The 17442-nt window shown below is 51.0% G+C and overlaps 1 protein-coding gene across 1 annotated transcript in view; it reads right to left on the bottom strand.

Annotated features, from left to right (window-relative positions):
* The window catches only part of fbn2b (fibrillin 2b), a 202553-nt gene that overhangs the window by 82159 nt on the left and 102952 nt on the right, over positions 1–17442 (bottom strand). Inside the window, 9 exon segments of the mRNA XM_055658365.1 lie at positions 496–624; positions 2161–2286; positions 3025–3252; positions 4516–4641; positions 6190–6240; positions 8742–8879; positions 10061–10180; positions 12521–12646; positions 16028–16153. Coding sequence (XP_055514340.1) covers positions 496–624; positions 2161–2286; positions 3025–3252; positions 4516–4641; positions 6190–6240; positions 8742–8879; positions 10061–10180; positions 12521–12646; positions 16028–16153 — 1170 coding nt within the window.

Below are 17442 nucleotides of genomic sequence, written 5' to 3'. Positions count from 1 at the left end.
AGAACGGAGGCGAGGAAACACTTTACGATACTGCTCACGATCAAACAGGCATCACCCCGGGTGCCGTGAGTCGTTGCCCAAAGAGTCGTACCTTTTTCAAGTTGCCGCTCGATTTTCAACATGTTGAAAATGTTCGGCCACCTACTGCGACTATGACGGGTGCAGGCAAATCGCCGAAACAAATCACGTAAGTGGGACAGGCCCTTAAGAATTGGTTTGAAGTGAAGTAATTGAATGCAGCTGGATCACTGGTGTTCCAGTAACTGCATGACTGTGCTGCCCTGACGTTAATGATCTGTTGAGGAATTGGACAGGTGGTGTCCATCCATCAAGAAACACACATTTATTGGGTCTAAGATGAAATGCTCCCGTCTCTGCTCGCCCCAGTGTTGGACCGCGGGGTTGCGATCTGCTTCTACTCGCTGCGCAAGGTCAGCTGCTGCAACTCTGCTCAACTCAGGCAGCGAGCGGTAAATGGCCGGCAGTTACACTCACCCATGCAGTTCTTCATCATCATGAAGCCGCTCTCGTATCCGTCAAAGCACTCGCATTCAAAGCTGCCCGGCGTGTTCACGCAAGCTCCCTGCCCGCACAGATCCGGGGAAATACGACACTCGTTGATATCTGTGGACAAGAGGGGAAGGAGAGTCGGAGGGTGAGTTTACGCCAGGGAGTGGGAACAGCAGAGAGGACCAGGTATGGAAGGACCATGATAAACCGGGAGCAAGTGGAATACCAGGCGATTAAGGTGAAGAGGGAAGGATTGGATAGCAATGTGAGGGGTAACTTTATCACACAAAGGGTGGTGGTGGGTGTATGGGACGAGCTGCCAGAGGACGTAGTTGAGGCTGGGACTATCCCAACGTCTAAGAAACAGTTAGACAGGTACATGGATAGGACAGGTTTGGAGGGATGTGGATCAAATGTAGGCAGGTGGGACTAATGTAGATGGGACGTGTTGGCCGGTATGGGCAAGTTGGGCTGAAGGGCCTGTCTCCACGCCGTATAAAGAGATACACTATGACGAGGCAGTGAGATTCAAACTAGTGACAAATGAGATGTAGGGTGAGAGGAAGAAGGGGAAAGGGAGAAGGAGGGGGAGGGGTAGAGGGAGAGGAGGAGGGGGTAGAGGAGGGGGAGAGGGAGAGGAGGGGGAGAGGTAGAGGAGGGAGAGAGGGAGAGGGGGGGGGGGGAGAGGGAGAGGAGGGGGGGGAGAGGGAGAGGAGGGGGGAGGAGGGAGAGGAGGGGGAGAGGGAGAGGAGGGGTAGAGAGGGAGAGGAGGGGGGGAGAGGGGAGAGGAGGGGGGAGGGGTAGAGGGAGAGGAGGGGGGAGAGGGAGAGGAGGGAGGGGGAGGGGTAGAGGGAGAGGAGGGGGAGAGAGGGAGAGGAGGGGGGGGAGGGATGGGGAGGGGAGAGAGAGGGAGGGAGAGGGAGAGGGGGGAGGAGGGGGGGGTAGAGGGAGAGGAGGGGGGAGAGGGACAGGAGGGGGGGGAGGAGGGGAGGGGGGGGAGAGGGAGAGGAGGGGGGGGGGAGAGGGAGAGGAGGGGGAGGGGTTAGAGGGAGAGGGGGGGGGGAGAGGGAGAGGGGGGGGAGAGGGAGAGGAGGGGGCGAGGGAGAGGAGGGGGGAGAGGGAGGGAGGGGGAGGGGAGAGGGAGGGAGGGGGAGAGGGAGAGGAGGGGGGAGAGGGAGAGGGGAGGAGAGGGGGAGGAAGGAGGGGAGAGGGAGAGGAGGGGGGGAGAGGGAGAGGAGGGAGGGGGGGAGAGGGAGAGGAGGGGGAGGAGAGGAGGGGGAGGAGGGGAGGGAGAGAGGGGGGAGGGGAGAGGAGGGGGGGAGAGGGAGAGGAGGGGGGGGAGAGTGAGAGGAGGGGGGAGAGGGAGAGGAGGGGGGGGGGAGAGGGAGAGGAGGGGGGGGGAGAGAGGAGGGGGGGGAGGGGGAGAGGAGGGGGGAGAGGGAGAGGAGGGGGGGGAGAGAGAGGAGGGGGGACTTGAGGGAGGGGGAGAGGGAGAGGAGGGGGGAGAGGGAGAGGGGAGACTTGAAAGAGAAAGGAGAAACCGAAACTGAAGAAAGATAAACAAAGATAAATAAACGAAAGGGGGTATAGGGAGATGAGTTCATGCATCTTAAAAATGCACGGCAATGTCCTCTCCCAACCATATCTCACCCGTGCAATTTCTCTCCTCCATGTTCAGGGCAAAGCCATTCTCGCAGCGACACTTAAAGCTGCCAATCGTATTGCGACAGGTTCCGTATGTGCAGAGACTGGAGAAGACTTTGCATTCATTGATATCTGAAAGAAAATGATATGTATATATTTTGTTTCGTTTTTAGTTTAGAGGTAACAGGCCCTTCGGCTCACAGAGTCCGCGCCATCCAGCGATCCCCGCACACTAACACTATCCTGCACAGGTTGGAGACAATTTACGCTTATGTCCAGCCATTTCGATCGCCCCGACGCGGGGGCTTCGACCGCCGGCTGTGGGAGCTATGATCGCCACAACGGACGGTTCGCGGGAGAAATAACGAGGAAGAAGGTTGGACTTTTTGGCCTTCCATCACAGTGGGGAGTGTAGGGAATCCGCTGTGGTGGATGTTTATGTTAAACTTTTATGTAGTTGTGTGTCTTGTTGCTTTTTTTCCGGATGGCTGCATGGTAATCCGCACATCACTGTACCTTAGTTGGTACACGTGGCAATTTACATTTACACCAAGCCAATTAGCCTACAAACCTGCACGTCTTTGGAGCGCGGGAGGAAACCGAAGATCTCGGAGGAAACCCACGCAGGTCACGGGGAGAACGTGCAAAAACTCCGTGTGGACAGCACCCGTAGTCAGGATCGAACCCGGGTCTCTGGCGCTGTGAGGCAGCAACTCTACCGCTGTGCCATCACACCACACCACACCACACCACACCACACCACACCACCCCTTCAAAATCTAATTCCCCTCTTTTCTTTCTACATTCTACACAGCCTTCTGGCTTAGGTTGTGTACCACGATGGAAACGGTGGCACGTTGGCGCGCGTACCTTTGTAGAACGGCCTCCCCGTCAAGACATCGCCCCTGTTGGCGAACCCTGGTCCCCGCGGGCAAGTGGCCTGGTACTCGGGCGTGCCGGGTTGTGGGCACTCCTCGCAGTCCGCGCCCCAGGCGTTACCGATGGAGCAGCAGCAGGCGTCGATGCGGAAACGGCCACCCACCGGCTCCGTACACTCGTCCTCCTCCCACTTCAGGTAGCAGTGTTCTAGACGGACATCTAGCGCGGGCAGACGGAGCAAGGGTTAGACACAGGGACACACACGCGCTGGGCAGCTTGGGTCAACACCACACCAGCAAGTCCTACCCAAAATGTCATCCATTCCTTCCATCCAGAGATGCTGCCTGCCCCGCTGAGTTACTCCAGCATTTTGTGTCTACCTCCAGTTTAAACCAGCATCTGCATTTCCTTCCGACACCAGCTAACAAGCCTCCGAACCCAACACTGAATTCTACAACTTCCATCTGTATCTATATCACACATCCATCTGTGATTTACCATCAATCAATAGACAATAGGTGCAGGAGTAGGCCATTCGGCCCTTCGAGCCAGCACTGCCATTCAATGTGATCATGGCTGATCATCCCACAATCAGTACCCCGTCCCTGCCTTCTCCCCATATCCCCTGACTCCGCTATCTTTAAGAGCCCTATCTAGCTCTCTCTTGAAAGTATCAGCTTGTTTGTTTTATTTTACACCTCACTCCTACTCTGCACATGCAGGACATGCAGTCTGACCTGCCCCATTTTCTCTTCATAAGATCATAAGTGATAGGAATAGAATGAGGCCATTCGGCCCATCAAGTCTACTCCGCCATTCAATCATGGCTGATCTATCTCTCCCTCCTAACCCCATTCTCCTGCCTTCTGATACCCATACTAATCAAGAATCTATCTATCTATATCTGCCTTAAATATATCCACTGACTTGGCCTCCACAGCCGTCTGTGGTGAGGATTTCCACAGATTTAACACCTTCTGACGAGCTAAATCCCTCCTCCCCTCCTTCCCAAAAGAATGTCCTTTCATCTAACATGGAGGCGGGAAACCATGAGGTATAAGATGGAGGCGATAAGTTTGGGTAGTTTATACCCCAGCGGTATGAACATTGAACTCCAATTTCAGGTAGTCCCTGCTTTCTCCTTTTTTCCCCTCCCCTTCCCAGCTCTCCCTCAGCCCACTTTCTCCGCCTCTTCCTGTCTTCCTCCCTACACAAAACCCCCCCCCCCGCACTCTCACATCAGTCTGAAGAAGGTCTCGACCCGAAACGTCACTTATTCCTTCGCTCCATAGATGCTGCCTCACCCGCTGAGTTTCTCCAGCATTTTTGTCTACCTTCGATTTTCCAGCATCTGCAGTTCCTTCTTAAACATATATTTGGCCAACGTTCCTCGACAGTCAACCTGTCCCATCCATGCACCTGTCCAATTGGCTTTTCAATGTTGTTGTTGTAACTTGTGCTCCTTCTGCGATCAGTACTCACCAACGCATGTTCTCCCAGTTCCATCCAGAGTCAGCCCTTGTGGACAGTCGCACTGGAAGGAGCCCTGTGTGTTCACACAGCGCCCGTTCGTGCAAACGCCCGGGAATACGTCACACTCGTTCACATCTGGTGAGAAAAGCGCAAACATCTGGTGAGAAAAGCGCAAACATCTGGTGAGAAAGACGGTGAGAAACTGCAAACAGACCAACGTCACACACACCTTTTCCCAAGTGTGGGGAAAATTAAAGGGTTTGAAGTCAAGTTCGGATCACAATTTTATTGGAGAAGGGAACAAGGGAACACGTATGTCAAAGGTGGACACAAAAAACTGGAGTAACTCAGGGGGACAGGCAGCGTCTCTGGAGAGAAGGAATGGGTTACGTTTCGGGTCAACCTATAATGTCACCTATGGTAGACAAAAATGCTTGAGAAACACAGCGGGTGCAGCAGCATCTATGGAGCGAAGGAGATAGGCAACATTTCGGGCTGAAACCCTGAGTCTGAAGAAGGGTCTCAACCCGAAATCTTCTCTCCAGAGATGGAATTATGATACTCTGACAATGGAGGAGGCCCAGGACAGAAGGGTCAGATTGGGAATGGGAGAGGGAGTTGAAGGGCTGAGTCACCGGGAGATCAGGGTCGGTTAAGGCGGACTGAGCGGACGTGTTCAGTGCAACGATCGCCGAGCCTGCGCTTGGTCTCGCCGATGTAGAGAAGTTGACACCTGGAACAGCGGATGCAGTAGATGAGGTTGGAGGAGGTGCAAGTGAACCTCTGCCTCACCTCGAAAGACTGTCGGGGTCGTTGGATGTAGTCGGGTAAAGGGACATCTGTTGCATCTCCTGTGGTTACGGGGGAAAGCCACCCCCTCTCCAGAGATGCTGCCTGTCCCGCTGAGTTACTCCAGCATTTTGTGTCTACCTTCGATTTTAACCAGCATCTGCAGTTCTTTCTTACACCACACGATGGGAGGGAGGGGGGGACAGTTTTGTCGTGATTGTTGACGCAGTTTGTGAGACAGATCACGACACCAATGGAAACTAAGCTACAGAGATAGGTTGAACAAGTTAGGTCTTTATTCTCTGGAGCGCAGAAGGTTAAGGGGGGACCTGATAGAGGTCTTTAAAATGATGAGAGGGATAGACAGAGTTGATGTGGACAAGCTTTTGCCTTTGAGAATAGGGAAGATTCAAACAAGAGGACATGACTTCAGAATTAAGGGACAGAAGTTTAGGGGTAATATGAGGGGGAACTTCTTTACGCAGAGAGTGGTAGCGGTGTGGAATGAGCTCCCAGTGGAAGTGGTGGAGGCAGGTTCATTGGTATCATTTAAAAATAAATTGGATAGGCATATGGATGAGAAGGGAATGGAGGGTTATGGTATGAGTGCAGGCAGGTGGGACTAAGGGGAAAAAAATTTGTTCGGCACGGACTTGTAGGGCCGAGATGGCCTGTTTCCGTGCTGGAATTGTTATATGGTTATATGGTTATATATGAAATGAAAATAGCAATAATGTAAAACGGAGAAGATCAGCTCACTAGCAGTCCGGGCTGTGGTCGGTCCCAAATCAAGCTGAGCACACGTGTGTGTGTTGGGGAACCTTGTGTCTGTCTGTCTGGGTGGATGATTTAGTTCTTGTTGTGGTTGGAATAGTTCGAACGGTCTAGACTCACCTTCACAGCTGACTCCCTTCACTCTGGCAAAGCCTCTGGGGCAGGAAGCATCTGCAAGGGGAAACACTGAATCAGACATCCAGTCCAAACGCATGCATGAGAACACAAAATCAGACCATGGGGGCCATCAAGTCTTCACCACTGTTCATTTAACAAGATCACAGCTGATCTGATATACGACACGACTTTATTTATTTATCCCAGGAGAGAAATTGTAATTTAATTCATCGTAATTTAATTATGTTTGGGCTAAAAATGCAAATATAGTTGCTTACTATGCATGAGCAGTAATTTACCAGTGTCACCTGTAGTGTTCATGAGTTGTCGCCCAAAGAGTCGTACCTTGTTCTGGTCACCGCTGGATTTTCAACATGTTGAAAATTTTTGGCGACCTGCTGCGACTGTGACGGGTGCCGGCAAGTTGCCGAAAAAATCGGGTAAGTGGGACAGGCCGTTAATAGTCGCAATACTATATTGGTTGCTCCTGCTTCTCATGACTTTCTCCTTCATGCCTTGGCTGTTGCCTTGTGCCCATCTCTCAACCCTGCTATGCCACCTTACCTATGGATGGTGGGTACAAACTGAGTCCCTTCCCACACCTGTACAGACTGCAGTACATAGAAACATAGAAAATAGGTGCAGGAGGAGGCCATTCGGCCCTTCGAGCCAGCATCAGCACCATTGTGATCATGCTGATCGTCCCCAATCAATAACCCGTGCCTGCCTTCTCCCCCATATCCCTGGACTCCACTAGCCCCTAGAGCTTTATCTAACTCTCTCTTAAATCCATCCAGTAACTTGGCCTCCGCTGCCCTCTGTGGCAGGGAATTCCACAAATTCACAACTCTCTGGGTGAAAATGTTTTTTCTCACCTCAGTCTTAAATGACCTCCCCTTTATTCTAAGACTGTGACCCCTGGTTCTGGACTCGCCCAACATTGGGAACATTTTTCCTGCATCTAGCATGTCCAGCCCTTTTATAATTTTATGTGCATACACTGAGTGAATGCCTAACCAGCACTCCACAAAAGTCCCCTTAAAAGTCTGAAGAAGAGTCTCGGCCCGAAACGTCACCCATTCCTTCTACCCAGAGATGCTGCCATTCCCGCTGAGTTACTCCAGCATTTTGTGTCTCACTCCATAAAAGTCCTTTGCTTAAGAGGTGTATTTAAAGCCAAGCCATATATTATAGAGCAGAGACCATTGCCTGAGATAGACACAAAAATCTGGAGTAACCCAGCGGGACTTTCATATGAAGAAAGACTGGATCGTCTCGGCTTGTACTCGCTAGAATTTAGAAGATTGAGGGGGGATCTTATAGAAACTTACAAAATTCTTAAGAGGTTGGACAGGCTAGATGCAGGAAGATTGTTCCCGATGTTGGGGAAGTCCAGAACATGGGGTCACAGTTTAAGGATAAGAGGGAAGTCTTTTAGGACCGAGATGAGAAAATCATTTTGTACACAGAGAGTGGTGAATCTCTGGAACTCTCTGCCACAGAAGGTAGTTGAGGCCAGTTCATTGGCTATATTTAAGAGGGAGTTAGATGTTGCCCTTGTGGCTAAAGGGATCAGGGGGTATGGAGAGAAGGCAGGTATGGGATACTGAGTTGGATTATCAGCCATGATCATATTGAATGGCGGTGCTGGCTCGAAGGGCCGAATGGCCTACTCCTGCACCTATTTTCTATGTTTCTATGTTTCTATGACAGGCAGCATCTCTGGAGAGACGGAATGCGTGAAGTTTTGGGTCGAGACCCTTCTTCAGACCTGACTCGAGTGAAGTTAGTGCTCCAAGAAAGTCATCCATCATCCTCCGCCTGTTCCACCTCAACGGTGGACCAGTCGGAGGACGATGGCTGACCTCAGTGGAGCGTCACAACGGCTGGGAAGGCGGATGAAGGCTGCAGCAGAAAAGGGTCTCCGGTCGTCTTGGACTCCATGCCACTGGATCCTGACCCAGATCTGTCAAGGACCGTGGGGTGGGCTGTCTGTGCACCAGTCTCCCCACGTTAAACAAAGTCACGGGCAGGCAAATCCACCCCGACCCACAAGTAGATGACTCTATGGAGAGGAGAGGACAGTCATGCTCGTTTTGAGTGACCGCCGATGATGATGATGATGAGGGAAGTCCAAGTATCAAGAGAAAGGGTTCAGAGAAGGTAGACAAAAGTGCTGGAGAAACTCAGCGGGTGCAGCAGCATCTAAGGAGCGAGGGAAATAGGCAACGTTTCGGGCTGAAACCCTTCTTCAGTCTGATGTAGGGTGGGGGGGATGGGGAGAAGAAAAGAAAAAGGAAAAGGAAGAGGAGGAGCCCGAGGGCTGAGGGAGAGCTGAGAAGGGGAGGAGACAACAAGGGCTACCGTTGAATTCAATGTTTATGCCACTAGGGTGCAGACTGCTCAAGCGGAATATGAGCTGCTGCTCCTCCAATTTCCGGTGGTGCTCACTCTGGCCATGGAGGAGGCCCAGGACAGAGAGGTCGGACAGAGAAGGTGCCGCCCGTCCGTGCCCGCGTCACCACTACCCCAGGCCGAGCCCCCCAGACACGTACCCAGCTCGCAGTGTTCACAGGGGCTCCCCCACGCCGCTCCCAGCGTGGCACAGCACTCCGACTTCAGAGTGGCTCCGTTGATATTCACTTCGCAGCGCCCGCCCTGAATGTTCAGCCAACACGTCCCCTTCATGCTGTCTGTTGGGAGAGAAGCAGAGAGACATCGTCACAGATAGTTCATGCAGTAAGTCTCAGCAACGGCATTAGGCCATTCGGCCCATCGAATCTGCCATTAAATCCCGGCTGATCCATCTTTCCCTCTCAACCCTGCCTTCTCCCCGTAACCTTTGAACAACAACCTGTTCCAAATGCATTTTAAGTCTTGTAATCGCACCTCATTCCATTTAGACACCAACCTGTGGTGTGAAGGACTTGCTCCTCGGGTCCCCTTCAAAGCTATCCCTTGTCCCCTTAAACTTGATATTCCTTCTAGTTTTATGGCCCTGTCCCACTGTATGAATTCATTCCAAGATCTCTCCCGAGTTTGCCCTGATTCGAACTCGGAGATTTACGGTAATGGCCGCTCGTCGGTACTCGGGGCTCTCGTGGACATTTTTCAAACACGTTGAAAAATCTTCACGAGTCTTCCCGTGCTTACCTGCCGTTAGCGAGTCTTCCCGAGTACCTGCCGTTAGTGTAACGAGCCGCTGAGAGACGTCCCCGAGCTCCGATGTACCCGCTACGTCCATTCTCCGTGCTTTTTTTAAAACTCGGGAGAGCTCTTGGAATGAACATGTGCCGTGGGACAGGGCCATCAGTCTCACCTTATCCTGGGAAAAAGGCAGTGAGCTGCGCCCCTCATCATGCCGTGAACCTCCACAGGTCAACACTCTGCCTCATTCGCCCAGTGAAAACTATTCAAGGCCCACTGACTCTCTCCTTATATCTCAAGCCCTCCAAATGCAGCAACATCCTTGTGAAAACCTTGCCGCATCCTCTCTCACTGAATCAAACCCCCCCCCCCCATCGCACGGCATCCAGAACAGCACACAAGGTTCCAGATGTGGTCTCATCAACATCTTGCACATCTTATGTATGACATCCCGACTTTTTGTACTCAATGCCCTTGTTCCCTTCGCCGGAGTTCCTCCATTTCCATGACCTTCTCCACAACAAATGCAGATGAAAAGTATTAATTTAAGACTTTGCCGGCCTCCAGACAGTGATGACTGCGAATGATTCCCCCAGGAAGGAAGAGATTAAAGCGATCCTCCTCTCGTTAGCGGGGAGGCAGGGCAGTTCCCACAAGCTGTGTTCCACACCCGGGGTGAACCTTCACGGGCGGTTTGCAAGCGCGATGGTGCCGGGGGGGGACTCACCGATACAGATGGTTCTGGTTGGGTCCAGCTTGCTGCCCAGCGAGCATTCACAGATGAACGAGCCGGCCATGTTCCTGCAGTAACCATTCACACATGGGCTGGATTCACACTCGTTCACATCTGGGAACGTCAGGAAAAAGCAGAGTTACTCACACAATGGCACTGAAACTGGAGATGTGGAGGAAACATTATTGTACATACCAGGACTGTAAGCCACACACGCCGAGCTCTCCCAGCCCGTGACTGCTCATAATTCAACACCTCCACAACTCTGTTTGATTTGCTCCTGCTCCACTCCAAAGAAAATTCCAAGGGAAACATCTATTTGTTATGTCTGTGAGTGGTTTGATTTGTGGGACACGTCTGCTCGAGGAGACTAGGAAGAAAATCACCTATTTTTCAATAGGCAATAGACAATAGGTGCAGGAGTAGAGGCCATTTGGCCCTTCGAGCCAGCACCGCCATTCAATGTGATCATGGCTGATCATCCCCAATCAGTACCCCGTTCCTGCCTTCTCCCCATATCCCCCTGACTCCACTATCTCTAAGAGCCCTATCTAGCTCCCTCTTGAATGCATCCAGAGAACCTGCCTCCACCGCCCTCCTTGATCGGACTTTGCTGGCTTTACCTTGCACTAAACATTATTCCCTCACCATGTATCTATACACTGTAAATGGATCTATTGTAATCATGTATTGCCTTTCTGCTGACTGGTTAGCACGCAACAAAAGCTTTTCACTGTACCTATGTGCAGGAGAAGGCCATTCGGCCTTTCGAGCCAGCGGTGCTGGCTCGAAGGGCCGAATGGCCTCCTCCTGCACCTAGGTACAGTGAAAAGCTTTTGTTGCGAGACAGAGAATTCCACAGACTCACCACTCTCTGTGAGAAAAAGTGTTTCCTCGTTCTAATGGCTTACCCCTTATTCTTAAACGGTGTGTGGCCCCTGGTTCTGGACTCCCCCAACATCGGGAACATGTTTCCTGCCTCTAGCGTGTCCAAGCCCTTAACGATCTTATATGTTTCCTAAAGGGGATTAATTTCTCAGCACAGCGGGAAATCTTGGCACTCCGCCGAGATCAGAAACCATTGATTGAATTGATTGATGGGGAGGCACAGAGTGGAAACAGGCCCTTCGGCCCGTCGAGTCCATGCCGTCCACCGACCGCCCGTCCATTCTGTTTTCTATGTTTTCCCACTTTTGCTTCGACTGCCAGTTTGCAGAGGCCGATTAACCTACACACCGCACCTCTTTGGGATGTGGAAGGGAAAAAGGTGCAAACTCCACACAGGCAGCAGCTGTGGTCAGGATCGGACTCCGGTCTCAGTTGTGCCCGGCAGTTTTTCCCCAGCTGTTATCGGGCAACTGAACCGTCCCACCACAACCAGAGAGCAGTGCTGAACTACCATCTCCCTCATTGGTGACCCTCGGACTATCCTTGATCGGACTTTGCTGGCTTTACCTTGCACTAAACGTTATTCCCTTATCATGTATCTATACACTGTAAATTGATCTATTGTAATCATGTATTGCCTTTCTGCTGACTGGTTAGCACGCAACAAAAGCTTTTCACTGTACCTGTGTGCAGGAGAAGGCCATTCGGCCTTTCGAGCCAGCGGTGCTGGCTCGAAGGGCCGAATGGCCTCCTCCTGCACCTATTTTCCGATGTAATATGATCACGGCTGACCATCCAAAATCAGTATCCCGTTCCTGCTTTCTCCCCATATCCCTTGATTCCGTGTTGTCCTGAGCTAACTCTCCCTTGAATACATCCACATCTACCCGCGTCTCGTCAGTTAGAAATGACAATAAACTAAATTGAACCCGGCTGCGTGCGTCCTTGAATGTCAGTTTCAGTTTATTGTCACGTGTACCGAGGTACAGTGAAAAGCCTTTGTGGCGCGCTAACCAGTCAGCAGAAAGACAATACATGATTACAATCGAGCCATTTACAGTGTATAGATACATGATAAGGGAACACCGTTTAGTGCAAGGTAAAGTCAGCAAAGTCCGATCAAGGATAGTCCGAGGGTCACCAAAGAGGTAGATAGTAGTTCGGCACTGCTCTCTGGTTGTGGTAGGATGGTTCCGTTGCCTGATAACAGCTGGGAAGAAACTGGCCCTGAATCTGGTGGTGTGCGTTTTTGAACATACAATATATAGAAACATAGAAACATAGACAATAGGTGCAGGAGTAGGCCATTCAGCCCTTCGCACCTGTACCGCCATTCAATATGAACATCCAACTCGGTATCCTGTACCTGCTTTCTCTCCATACCCCCTGATCCCTTTAGCCACAAGGGCCACATCTAACGCCCTCTTAAAGATAGCCAATGAACTGTGGCCTCAACTACCTTCTGTGTGCAGAGAATTCCACAGATTCACCACTCTGTGTGTGAAAAATGTTTTTCTCATCTCATATCTCGCTGGGATGTGCTGGGATGTGATGTTGAATTCTTACCTTCACAGGTTTCCGTGTCGGGTTTGAAGATGTAGCCGGTCGGGCAGGTGCAGGTGTAGCTGCCGGGCGTGTTACGGCACAGTCCATTGTCACACAGCAGCATGTTGACCGAACACTCATCAATATCTGCAGAAAAAAACACATCATCCCAGAGGCCACCATGAACTAGACGGCTCAACGTTAACGCGACAACTATCTCGAAACATAGAAAATACGTGCAGGAGTAGGCCATTCGGCCCTTCCAGCCAGCACCGCCATTCAACATGATCATGGCTGCTGACCATCCAAAATCAGTACCACCATTCCTGCGATCTCCCCACATCCCTTGATTGCGTTAGTTCTAACTCTCTCTTGAATACATCCACATCTCCATGTGCCTCGTCAGTTAGATGTGGCAATTTAATTTAGCTTAGTTTAGTTTCAGCGCGGAAACAGGCTCTCCGATCCACTGAGCCCGCACTGACCAGCGATCCCCGCTCATTGCTGCTATCCTACACACACACACACACTAGGGGCAATTTACACTGATACCAAATCAATTAACCTACAAACCTGCACGTCATTGGAGTGTGGGAGGAAACCCAAGATCTCGGAGAAAACCCACGCGGTCACGGGGAGAACGTACAAACTCCGTCTGTTGTCGTGATCGAACCCGGATCTCTGGCGCTGCGAGGAGGTGTGTCTACCCCGTTCTTGCGTAGGCACCAAGATCCAATGACCTTCCAGTGAACCCTCCACAAACCCACTCTTCCCTCATTCGCCTCAATAGACAATAGGTGCAGGAGTAGGCCATTCGGCCCCTCGAGCCAGCACCTCACTCCCCCTTTGTCCTCACCTTCTGCTCCCACTGCCATGCATTCCCCCCCCCTTTCTTGCCCTTTCCGTCTCCTCTCGTGGTCCGGCCTGTAGCGAGGGAGACCACGTGAGCAGAGTCTGGCACAGCGTGGAGCAGGAGCTGCTCGCTCCAGGGTTGAGAGAGTTTCAGGAAGCAGACAGGAGGTGGCTACTCCGCCAACATCTATATTATGATAGGGCGAGGCAGCGTTGAACATGATAGTCACACAGGAGAGGGAAAGAATTGAAATGTGGTCGACGTATTTCGGGTGTTTTTTACGCTGGATATTTTGGTGAATTCAGCACTATTCTCTCTCGGTGAATCTCATGCCCCCATTGATCCAGAATGCATCCCGTGCAGCCGATTAGAGCTAAATAATAATCCTTCACGTTGAAATCTTAAACGGCAGCCACGGTGGCGCAGCGGTAGAGTCGCTGCCTTATAGCACTTGCAGCGCCAGGGATCCAGGTTCGATCCCGACTACGGGCGCTGTCTGTACGGAGTTTGTACATCCTTCCCATGACCCGCGTGGGTTTTCTCCGAGATCTTCGGTTTCTCCTACACTTCAAAGACATGCAGGTTTGCAGGTTAATTGGCTTGGTGTAAGTGTAAATGATCCCAAGTGTGTGTAGGATGGTGCTAGCGTGCGGGGATCGCTGGTCGGCGCGGACTCGGTGGGCCGAAGGGCCTATTTCCGCGCTGTATCTCTAAACTAAACTAAACTAAATCTTTTGGCAATAAAACAAACGGCTGGAGGAATTCTGCGAACTGAGCAGCCTCTGTGGAAGGGAAGGAACTGTCAACGTTGCGCGCCGAGACTCGGCGTCAAGAGGCCAGGAGACCGTGTCATCGCCTGACGGGACTGACAGCTCCGAGGAATAAATGTCCTTGGAGAGTTCCTGTTGATAAACTCTCCCAGAAGGAGAGAGAATAAAGTTAAAACCTCTTGCTTAACTCTCACCTGATCCCAGGAATGAGTGGGTTAGCATATGATGAGCGTTTGACAGCACTGGGCCTGCACTCGCTGGAGTTTAGAAGGTTGAAGGGGGACCTCATTGAAACTTACAGAATAATGAAAGGCTTGGATAGAGTGGATGTGGGGGGGATGTTTCCACTGGTGGGAGAGTCTAGGATCAGAGGTCACAGCCTCAGAATTAAAGGGCGCTCTTTAGAAAGGTGGTGAGGAGGAACTTCGTTAGTCAGAGGGTAGTTAATCTGTGGAACTCTTTGCCACAGAGGACAGCGAGGCCAAGTCAGTGGATATTTTTTAAGGCAGGGATAGACAAATTCTTTATTGTTTAAGAAGGAACTGCAGATGCTGGAAAATCAAAGGTAGACAAAAATGCTGGAGAAACTCAGGGGGTGCAGCAGCATCTATGGAGCGAAGGAAATAGGCAACGTTTCGGGTCGAAACCCAAAGGAAATAGGCAACGTTTCGGCCCGAAACCATTTTTTTTCGGCCCGAAACCGTGCGCAGACAAATTCTTGATTAGAATGGGTATCAAGGGTTATGGGGAGAAGGCAGGAAAATGGGATTAGGAGGCAGAGAGAGATCAGCCGTGATTGAATGGCGGAGTAAAGTCGATGGGCCCAATGGCCTAATTCTACTCCTTTAAGTTGTGAACTTGTGAACTAGTGTGAGTCATGACTGGTACAAAATTATTAAAGTATTATATCAACTGAAAATAAACTGCTCGGTAGAATAACAAGAACTAAGAGCCCTGAATCCCTCCAGAGGGTTGCTTTATATTCCAGCTTCCAGCATGTACAGTCTCATGACCCCACCCTCACGCTGTGCATTGGAATGTGATATATGTGTTCGGTCTACTTGCAAAACCTGCGCTGAAGATAAAACTCTTTCCCCAACAAGCTTCACACCATTGAAATACACAAGTTATATAATTTTATTGAGACAGATCAATAAACAGCAAAGCAATGTAAAAAATATACATTTATTGATCTTCCCTGATTCAGAAAGTATTAGACAATAGACAATAGGTGCAGGAGTAGGCCATTCGGCCCTTCGAGCCAGCACCACCATTCAATGTGATCATGGCTGATCATCTCCAATCACTACCCCGTTTCTGCCTTCTCCCCATATCCCCTGTAAGAGCCCTATCTAGCTCTCTCTTGAAAGCATCCAGAGAACCGGCCTCCACCGCCCTCTGAGGCAGAGAATTCCACAGACTCACCACTCTCTGTGAGAAAAGGTGTTTCCTCATCTCCGTTCTAAATGGCTTACTCCTTATTCTTAAACTGTGTGTGGCCCCTGGTTCTGGACTCCCCCAACATCGGGAACCTGTTTCCTGCCTCTAGCGTGTCCAAACCCTTAACAATCTTATATGTTTCAATGAGATTCCCTCTCATCCTTCTAATCTCCAGAGTGTACAAGCCCAGCCGCTCCATTCTGTTTTGGGTGATGCCTGTGCGGTCGTGAATAGTCGCCCCAAAGAGACGTACTTTTTTCTGGTGTTGCCGCTGGATTTCTAACATGTGGAACATTTCCGGCTACCTGCTGCTACTATGAACGGGTGCCGGAAAATCGCCGAAAAAAATCTGGTAAGTGGGACTGGCCCTTAAGTGTCCGCCTGCAGTCAGAGCGCTCCACTTTAATAACCCTTATACTCCACGCACCAGACCCGACCACAGACCAAACTGAAACTGGTACTCACCGACACAGTTCTTGCCACTGATGTCCGACTGGTAGCCGATGTTGCAGATGCAGCGATAACTGCTGCGCAGGTTTTCACAAACCCCGTTGGCGCAGATGTCGGGGTCAAGAGCGCACTCGTTGATATCTGGGTGAGAAACAAAGAGGTGGTAGCTAGAAACGTAGGAAATGGTTGCGGGAGTAGGCCATTCGGCCCTTCGAGCCTGCAACCGCCACTTGATACGATCATGGCAGTACCCTGCAGCAGCACAATATACAATACAAATTCAATACAACACCGTTTCCTTGTCGTGTTTAAGAAGGAACTGCAGATGCTGGAAAATCGAAGGTAGACATAAAAGCTGGAGAAGCTCAGCGGGTGCAGCAGCATCTATGGAGCGAAGGAAATGGGCAACGTTTCGGGGCCGAAACCCGGAAGGGTTTCGGCCCGAAACGTTGCCTATTTCCTTCGCTCCATAGATGCTGCCGCACCCGCTGAGTTTCTCCAGCAATTTTGCCTACCTTAAAAAGATGAACAAACCAGATCCTCTTTATTCTTAGAACTGAACGCCCGAACGCCTGTAAGGCAACGTTTCGGGCCGAAACCCTTCTCCAGCTTTTTTGTCTACCTGCCGTTTATTTGTCATTTGAAATTCACACGAAGCTCAAACGAAATTTGGTCATGTGTAAGTCATACAAGAAAAGAACCAAGAACTAACTAACACAACTAACACAAACATCCATCACAGCAAATCTCCTCCTCACTGTGATGGAAGGCAAAGTCTTGTCTCTCCCCTGCTCTCCATTCCTCTTCCGAAGTCGAAATCAAAGTCAAAGCCATCGGCGGGCATTGTAAGGCCCTGCTCGTGGTGGTTTGGGGAAGTTGGAACCCTCGTTATGGGTTGGCCCGATCATGTGACCGTGGGTGTTCGTTGGCGGGCTTTCTAGTCAGTCGCCAGCGCTCCTCTCAGCAGCAGCAGCTGCTCTAGTGTTAGCTGACCAGGCACGTGTGTACTGAGTTTTATTGTCGTTTTGTTTGACAAATAAAATTATTTAACTTAACCATCTCGCTAAAACCCCACTCCTGCTTTCTCCGCCACATCCCCTGATTCCGTTAGCCCTCAGGCCCCCACAGCAGAAGTGTCCATGTCGCGGGCGGGACTGGAAGCTGGAAGTATCCCGAGCTAATTCTGCTACCGCCATCATCGACTGCGACAAGTGACGGCGTCCGCTGAGTGTCGCCAGAAGCTCGCGCCCTTTTTCAGGACGGACGATGACAGCGAGGCCAACATTTGTAACAGGATGGATGCGAAAAGAAGAGGACGTTAGTCAGCCCCAAGAGCAACAGTAAATCTATCTCTCTCTTGAAAACATCCAGTGAATTGCCCCCCCCCCACTGCCTTCTGTGGCCGGAGAACTCCACAGATTCACGACTCT

The sequence above is a fragment of the Leucoraja erinacea genome, chromosome 29, assembly GCF_028641065.1.
Source record: "Leucoraja erinacea ecotype New England chromosome 29, Leri_hhj_1, whole genome shotgun sequence".
Classification (NCBI taxonomy): Eukaryota; Metazoa; Chordata; class Chondrichthyes; order Rajiformes; family Rajidae; genus Leucoraja; species Leucoraja erinaceus.
Note: the sequence above shows the minus strand (reverse complement) of the source record. Positions and strands in the feature narration are given on the sequence as shown.